Below are 9,041 nucleotides of genomic sequence, written 5' to 3' on the forward strand. Positions count from 1 at the left end.
CATGCTTTGTAAGACTTGACCATGTCCTGATTTCCAACTCATCTAGTCGTGCCTAGCCTAAGATACACTACTTAGCCACTATTGGGCCAAAATACAAATAATTTCTCACCCAATATTACATGAATTAAATACTAACATACTTGACATTAAATAAAATAAACTCCTAGGATTAAAATTAAATTCTAAGACTATATGAGAATAAATTCTCATTTATTAAATTTAAGTAAATAAATACCTTAAATAAAACTATGCTAAAAATTCTTTGCAAGAACATTGATTCTAAGTGATTCTCCTACTTATAAAATTGTCCTCCACAAATCATAGGTTACCTCCCCTTGGTTTACTTCATAAATGGTGCATCTGAAACATTAAATCCAAAGGAAGATGGAAACTTACCAGAGTATGATAAAGAGTACGTACCTGTGGGCTTCTCCAATTTACTAAGGAAGGATCTTACCCTTTCTACCTCCTCATGATTTAGCAGGACATATTCTTCACATTGCCCATTAGCAATGTGTACTTGCCTCCCTTTTCTTGGAGGGTCTCCCTTGTGCCCCCATTCTCGCTCTCCTTTTTGTCCCCATTCTCGGCTTGGGTGTTTTCCATATAATCTCCAGCACTTATCCCTTGTATGACATGTCTTGTTGCAGTAGGTGCACCATACTTTCTCCATATTATTAGGATATCCACATTTCCTCTAATTAAAAATCATGGCTAGTTAGGATCTCCATCATCAGTCCTCTCCTACTTTCTTCACTCTGGATAATTACTACCACTTCATTAAATCCTGGGACTTTCTCCTTTCCCAGAATTTGGATTCGGACTTGATCAGATTCTGGATTCAGACCAACCAAAAAATCATCGACCCTATTTTGCTCAATATACTTCTTAAGGATTGTTGAATCTTCTGAACACACAACTTTTATAACTCGGTAATGATCCAACTCCATCCATAGAGACTTGAGTTGATTGGCATATTCTGTAACTGATTTGTTACTGTTGGATAGAAATCCCAAAATTTATGTAATATGATCATGTCCTTATTTAATTTTGTAGTTGTTGCTAGTTTGTAGGGATTCCTAGTTAATTACAGGATTACAAATTAATTGTTTCCTTTTTAGATTCATTTCTTTACCTATTTATGTACTACTCAGCCTATTGAATAAATTATTAAGAAGAATTATTTCCTACTCTTCTAATTATATGGTATCAAGAGCCTACTCTTCTAATTATATGGTATCAAGAGCCTACTCTTCTTCATCTTAAATGAAAACCAGATACAACCGTGTAGCTGATGCACCACCTACATTTGGTGCACCATCCATATCAGAAAATGTTCAACCTACAAATAGAAACCTAAACAGGAACCCAATCCAAATGGGTTCAACCTTCCAACATATTGACCTAAAACCCTCAATTCAAATAACCAAATACAAATTAAATGGGTTCAATTTCAGAGAGTGGTATCAATATGTCCTTCTAGTCATCAAAGGAAAAGGAAAAATGGGCTACCTCATAGGGACTACTATAGCTTTCACAATGATTCAATCCAGGGGAGAATACAATTGAATCTCATCATTGGGATCCTTCCATTTCTCTTCCAAATTCTCTTTCCTTACAGGAACCTATACAAGAAACATCTCTTGAAATTTCTACTCAATCCAATTCAGAATCCACACAAATAACCAGTCAAGGGGGAGAATTAGAAAATAAAACTCAAAGTAAGTTTAAACTTTTTAAGGTTTTTACAAGGAGACATCACGTTCCTTTGGAAGGTCAATCTTCACACATAGAGACAAATCATGAAGAAGCAACAGAATGTAATACTGAAGGTGAAGGTAATTGTATATTTGAAAATCTTAATCCTGTAAATGAAATTGATGATGAACTTGACTTGCCTATTGCCTTAAGGAAAGGAGTTAGATCTTGTACAAAACATTCTATAGAAAATTTCCTGACATATTCTAACCTATCCCAAAGATATAGAGCTTTTGTTGCAGAATTGGATAGTGTTCAGATTCCAAACAATGTCTTTGAAGCTCTAAAACATGAAAAATGGAGAGTTGTTGTGCTAGAGGAAATGGCTGCATTAGAAGAAAATAAGACTTGGGATATTGTCACTCTTCCCAAGGATAAAAAAGTTGTGGGGTGCAGATGGATTTTCACTACAAAGATGGGTGCAAATGGGAAGATAGACAGATATAAGGCGAGGCTAGTGACCCAAGGTTATACCCAAACACATGGTATAGATTATAAAGAGACATTTGCACCCGTTGCAAAGCTTAATTCTATTAGAATTCTAATTTCTTTTGCATCAAATCTTGATTCGAATCTACATCAGTTGGACGTAAAGAATGCCTTCCTTAATGGGAAGTTGGAGGAGGAAGTATATATGAAAATGCCCTCTGGATTTGATGGAGATAAGAATGATGTTGTGTGCAGGTTAAATAAGTCTTTGTACGAGCTAAAACAGTCCCCAAGAGCTTGGTTCACAAGATTCAACACCACTATGAAGCAACTTGGCCATGTTCAAAGTCAGGCAGATCACGCCCTTTTTGTAAAAAAATCCACACATGGCAAAAGAGCTATTCTAATCGTCTATGTAGATGATATGGTGATCATTGGTAACGACAATAATGAAATTGACAACCGCAAAAATTGTTCGCAGGCATAATTTATGGTTAAGGATCTTGGACAACTTCAATATTTTCTTGGAATGAAAATAGATAGAAGCAAGAAGGGTACTTTCATCTCACAAAGAAAGTACACTCTTGATTTACTTCAAGAAATAGGGAAACTAGGGTGCAGACCTACAACAACTCCACTAGACCGAAATTGGAAGCTCAAGATTATAGAAGATGATCCTCTAGTTGAGAAAGAGATATATATCAGCACCTTGTAGGCAAGTTAATCTACCTATCTGTCACTAGATCGGATATTGTATAGTGTTAGTGTGGTGAGTCAATTTATGCATTTTCCAAGGAAGAAGCATTTGGATGCTGTAAAACAGATTCTTCACTATCTCAAAGGTAGTCCAGGGAAGTGGTTGCTCTTTAAGAAAAATGAAAATAAAAGTGTAGAATGTTTTGTAGATATTGATTGGGCAGGTTCAATTGAAGATTCAAAATTCACAACAGGGTATTGCACAAAAGTATGGGAAAACTTGGTGACATGAAGGAGTAAAAAGCAATCAGTGGTTGCAAGAAGTAGTGTTGAGGCCAAATATAGAGCAATTGCTCAAGGAGTTTGTGAATTAATTTTGATAAAAAGTTTATTGCATGACCTATTTATTCCTATTCAACAACCTGTGAAACTATACAGTGATAGCCAGTCAGCATTCAACATAGTGCACAACCCATTACAACATGATAGGATGAAGCATGTAAGAATTGACAGAAATTTCATCAAGTCAGAAATAGAAAATGAAACTTTTTATCTACACTATCTTTCAACCAAATCACAAGAAGCGGATATTTTGACTAAAGCTCTATTGAAGTCAGATTTTGAGCTTAATGTTGGCAAGTTGGGAATGACCAATATTTATTCACCAACTTGTGGGGGAGTGTTGGATAGAAATCCTAAAATTTATGTAATATGATCATGTCCTTATTTAATTTTGTAGATGTTGCTAGTTTGTAGGGATTCCTAGTTAATTAGGGGATTACAAATTAATTGTTTCCTTTTTAGATTCCTTTCTTTACCTATTTATGTACTACTCAGCCTATTGAATAGATTATGGAGAAGAATTATTTCCTACTCCTAATTATAGTTACCCTATTTGGCAGCCAAAATTTTCACCTTTACATCATAGATTTGTTACTATGTAAATGTTTTATCTCAAAACCAATTGGTAATGAAAGGAGTAGTCAATAGGTATTTAAACATTTCCCGAGATAATGAGGTAGGTAATGTGAGACTTACATTTCAACATGCCCCTCTACATAAACTTGTCGAACCAGGCGAAGGGTTACCTTTGACTCATATCTAAATGACATCTTTTGGCCAATGACAACAGAATGAAATTAAACTCCGTCTCTAATACCATCTCAGATTTAAGAAAATAATATAATTTTATTGTGTATTATGAGACATACATCAGTTTCATGTATACATGAGTCATTTGACTATTTTAGGAAATAAAAGACAATATTCTAGAGAAACAAATCCCTGTGATTATGGGATTGTTTCTAAATTACAAGCCTAGTATTAATAGCAAGATAAAGTAAGGAATCAAAATAAAATCCAACAAGGATAATTTAAACATTCCTAAAATACATAGACAACAACACATTTTTGACAATAATAATAATAATAATAATAATAATAATAATAATAATAATAAGAGAAATATGCCTCATAATTGTAACAAGAGAAATTGTACAATATCCTTAGCTATAAAAATATACGAGTGACTTTCATGTTCTTAATATTAGCTTCAATTGAATTCCTCATCACACTCATACTCAACTCTAGATAGAGATATGTAACTTAAACAGAAGGCAGCAGAACCCAAAATAGACAAAGACATTATAAATTACATTACAAGCAAACAAGCGAAAAATGGAACTGCTATAGAGGGTAGAATGAAAGCCATCTTTTAACTAGTGACCTATTCAGTTGTAAATTCAACATCTGCATCGGCTTGTTGCATCGGCATTGATCAGAAATAAGAATCAGAGTTCTATATGATGCAAACATCTCAGGGGTCCAAAATACACTTTGGAATAGAAACAAAAGAATGAACACACTAAAGGGATAATATTTCAGACACTCTATCCTGTGCATCAGGAGGAATCTCCCTTCCGGGGACCTGAACGCTAAGAAGGTTGGCATACCTGTAGAAATTTAGTGTCAATAGTAAAGTTGTATAAAAAGGTATAATATAACAACTACAGTCGGTATCGACTTACTCAGCAATGGTAAATAAGTGCATATGTTCTGTAATGAAGGCAAGCAAGGCCTGCGCAGGAATACGAAAATCAAGTTAAGACGACATGACAAAAATTACTATCAACTTGAAGCAACCAGTTAAATGGACTTGCCTCAAATGGCATGTTTAATAGTTCATAGTAGGTGCGGACTCGATCCAATCTCTGTTGTACTGCTTCGCTGTTTATGGATGGAATAGCTGCTAGTGCCTGTAACACCATTCATAATTGTTATAGGTGTAAAATTCAATTAGGTGATGTTTTTTATGTCATTCCGGATATGATGGTAACTTTATGAGAAATAGCCCGAACAACATTAATTACCTGTTCCAATGCAATAGTGTTTCGACATATTTGTTGAACACCAAAAAGATTAATAGACTTCATATCCACCAAAGCCTAATAAGTAATTACCAAACCCTTTCATTAGCAGTGAAGGCAAGGAAATCACACAAGTGACTTCATTGAAAATAAAGCCCCAAACATGTACATGCAAATCCATTACCTTAATAGATGCATGTGCTGCAACCCCACATATTCCACCAAATATGTAATTCCTCTTTGCGTTTGAAATAAAAGGAGCCATTTCGTCATCTCTTCGAGTTATCTGGGGATTCCATTAAAAAAGTAAATATAAATGGTTTCACTTGCATAAGCACATGCCACATCTTTGAGTACAGAGCAATTGTTGTCTGTTTAGTTTTGAAATTGGAGTGGATTGTAATACTCGTCTCTCCTGTTAGGAATTTGTGTATTACAAGGTTTAGTAATCTACTATTACAAGCTAAATACCTTCTAAAATAAGGGTATCTTAGTCATTCCCACGTTTCTCTAGCCAAGGAACATAAGTTCAGGATAGGGTATGTTCTCATTGTTTAATCTGGTCGTATCTGAATGGTACATGTTGGTTTCGTGTTAGAAGTGTATATCATTAGGATTTCATACCTAAAACAGACAATCATCCCACAACTTCTAACACCGCTAATGGATATTTTGTGAACCAAGGGCTCTGTAATTACAATCATCCCACAATTTAATATTTGAAAAATTCATTAAGGAGGAAATTGTAAAACAGGATGATCATGAATCTTCCTAAGGCTACACTAATTACACAGGAACTACAAAACCACTTAAAAGAGAAAACATAACCCTCCAAAACAAACTTCCAAAACCTAGTGTTAAACTAAGAATTTTCATGAAGACAAGAAAATGCAACAATAGAAAGACACACCTGAGCAGTGAGCGAAATAATGAAGTCATCTGGCTCTTCAGCATCTTGGTCATCCAAGTATTCTGTATTTGACATTTCCTGCTCAACATTGTGATTCTCAGTTAAGTGGGACAGTTAACTATCAAACTCTTATTCCTTCAGACAATTAGAACCAATCAACATTGGAAGAGACAAACCTGCATATGAAATATAGTCTCTAATTGCATCTCTATGCGTAAAACCTTTAGGCAGTCGACTGCCAATTTCCTATAATCTTGAGCAAATGATGCTAAGCTCCTTGCAGGTGCACTGTTTGAATGACTGTGATGGTATTTTCCTTCAACATGATTTGATGCCTTTTGAGTAGTTTGTCCAAGTCTGCAAATTGCACAAGAATTTAACGTACCACAAAAATACTGCCCTAAGATTTTGAAAACAGGGATCTCATTTGAGTATATCAAGCTCAATTTATTTCAACCAACAAGGCGTTGTCTAGTAGTGTAAGGCCCCGCTAGATCCCCAGGATGACCAAAAGGTCAAGGGTTTATCCTGGGAGTGACACTTGTTGAGAAAGACAGTCACGAACCCGAAAGGGATTATTTCCTTACCATAAGGTAAGGAGATACCCTTGGTAGTACAAAAAAAAGGCTCAATTTATTTCATTTAGGAACAAATAAATCAAACTCAACAACACACTGCTTGTCAAGTATCATTCAAATATTTACTTGATCCACATGTTAAAAGGTCAAAAGACAATCATTTATGAGAAAAATAGCAAATTGGTTCCAAGACAACTTGGTAAGTAAAATCTAGAAAAGGAGATTGTTGTTTCTTGATATTAGAATAGTTAATATTGCCAGATGGCAAAACTGATTGTACAAAACAGTTATGCCCTAATGTGCCTCTATTCTCCTATAAATAGGATTGAGTAAGCACTCATCAAGTAACAATTCTGAAATAGAAAATAACTAACCTAAAAGTTAGTTACAGTAACTGTTCTCTCTCTCTCTTCTCTTCTTCATTTCCTTACATGGTATCATCACCAATGGCCAACGCCATTAACGATCCTCCTCACGAAGCTTCATCTCCTCCTCTCTCGTCTTCTGCTGCCACACCTCTTCGTGCTCAACCTTCAACTCTTTCTCTTCAAATACCAAATACAAAGCTCACTGAACATAACTACCTCACATGGAGCCAATTCGTGCTTGCAGTCTTGAAATCAAATCGTGCTCTACGCTTCATTCATTCCAGCGATGTTCCTCAACGCTTTCTGTCTGATTCAAATCGTAACACAAGTCAGGTGAATCCTGGCTACTTAGCATGGGAAGAACAAGATCAAGCAGTGTTTTCGTGGCTCCTCAATTCAATTTCAGAAGCTCTTCATCCACGAGTAGTTGGATGTGTTCACTCCTGGCAGTTGTGGAGTGAATTACATGCTTTCTGTAACTCACATACAAAAGCTAGAAGTCGTCAATTACGAACTCAGCTTAGGTCTCTCTCTCAAGGTTCCATGACTATCTCTGAATTTTTCTCTAAGGTGAAATCCTTAACTGATTCTCTAATTTCAATTGGAACACCAATATCTCTTGAAGAAAACGTTGATTGTATTCTGGATGGTTTAAATGAAGATTTTCAGAATGTTATTACATCTGTTGAAAGCCAAGTTAATTCTCCCTCAATTCATGAATTGGAACAATTTTTACTAACTTTTGAATCAAGGTTAGCCAAGAACCAAAACAAGTCTGTGTCTGATGCTCTCTCAGCAAATATAGTTGCTCAATCTCCACCTCAATCACCTCTCTCTGTATCCATGCCATCTCCTACTGTTCATCCTCATTCTCCACACTACTCTGGTATCTTACCAAGACCTTCAGGCAATTTTCAGTCTGGTTTCTACACTCAGACTCAAGGTGGACGTTCTGGCAAACGTGGTGGACGTGGTTTTCGTTCTGGCAGAAATTTCACTCGTCCTGGTAGCTTCTTTTGTGACTATTGCAGGAAACCAGGACATGATGTCTCATGGTGTTACTATGCTCCCTATGATAGTCATCATGGCACATTAACACCTTCTCACTTCTATGGACAGTATCAACATCAAAATCAGTATGGAGCTCCAACTTCAAACATGTACTCAAGGCCATCTACTCCATATGGATCCTACTCTTCTGGAACAATGACCAGACCATACTCACCTGTGGTTCATCAAGGTTTTGGTCAAGGCTATCCTAATGCACAGTCTAGAAATTTCTACAGAGGACATTCACATTTGCCTCCTTATGCTCATCACCATCAAGGTCCAAGCTATGCTATGAATGCTGAAACTGGCAGTCAAGATTCTAGATCTTCAATGTGGTATCCTGACTCTGGTGCTACAAATCATCTTACATCAGATTCATCCTTGCTACATGAGCCTACTGAACATTTTGGACCAGACCAGATCTATATGGGTAATGGAGCCAAAGCTCCTATCACAAGTAGTGGTAACACCTATTTTCATTCTACAAATTTCACTACTTCTTTATCTTTACAAAACCTATTGCTTGTTCCAACAATAACCAAAAATCTAATGAGTGTATCTCAGTTTGCAAAAGACAACTCATGTTATTTTGAGTTCCACCCTAACTATTGTGTTGTCAAATCACAGGGTTCTGATGAGGTTCTCCTTCAAGGGACTCTCACTTCAGAGGGCCTCTATGCCTTCTCCAATCTTATTCCCAAGCCTGTCTCCAAGAAATCACATATATCTCCTACTACATCTCAAGCTTCTGTTTTAATTTCCACTACTAGTCATATTACACCTAGTTCATTTCTGTTATGGCATCATAGACTAGGTCATGCTCATGAGGCAATTGTTCACAATGTCTTGAAAAACTGTAATATACCTTGCTCAAATAAAATTGCCT

The 9,041-nt window shown here is 36.1% G+C and overlaps 1 protein-coding gene across 2 annotated transcripts in view; it reads right to left on the reverse strand.

Moving 5' to 3' along the window:
- The window catches only part of LOC109335080 (exocyst complex component SEC8-like), a 35,869-nt gene continuing 31,161 nt past the window's right edge, over positions 4,334-9,041 (reverse strand). For both annotated transcript variants that reach the window (XM_019571152.1, XM_019571144.1), the window contains 7 exons: positions 6,336-6,516; positions 6,160-6,237; positions 5,434-5,535; positions 5,253-5,327; positions 5,043-5,138; positions 4,911-4,960; positions 4,334-4,835 (listed from right to left, as the gene is read on the reverse strand). In XM_019571152.1, the coding sequence (XP_019426697.1) occupies positions 4,748-4,835; positions 4,911-4,960; positions 5,043-5,138; positions 5,253-5,327; positions 5,434-5,535; positions 6,160-6,237; positions 6,336-6,516 (670 nt within the window). In that variant the 3' untranslated portion in view covers positions 4,334-4,747. The remainder of the gene's footprint in view (positions 4,836-4,910; positions 4,961-5,042; positions 5,139-5,252; positions 5,328-5,433; positions 5,536-6,159; positions 6,238-6,335; positions 6,517-9,041) is intronic.

The sequence above is a fragment of the Lupinus angustifolius genome, chromosome LG02, assembly GCF_001865875.1.
Source record: "Lupinus angustifolius cultivar Tanjil chromosome LG02, LupAngTanjil_v1.0, whole genome shotgun sequence".
Lineage (NCBI taxonomy): Eukaryota > Viridiplantae > Streptophyta > Magnoliopsida > Fabales > Fabaceae > Lupinus > Lupinus angustifolius.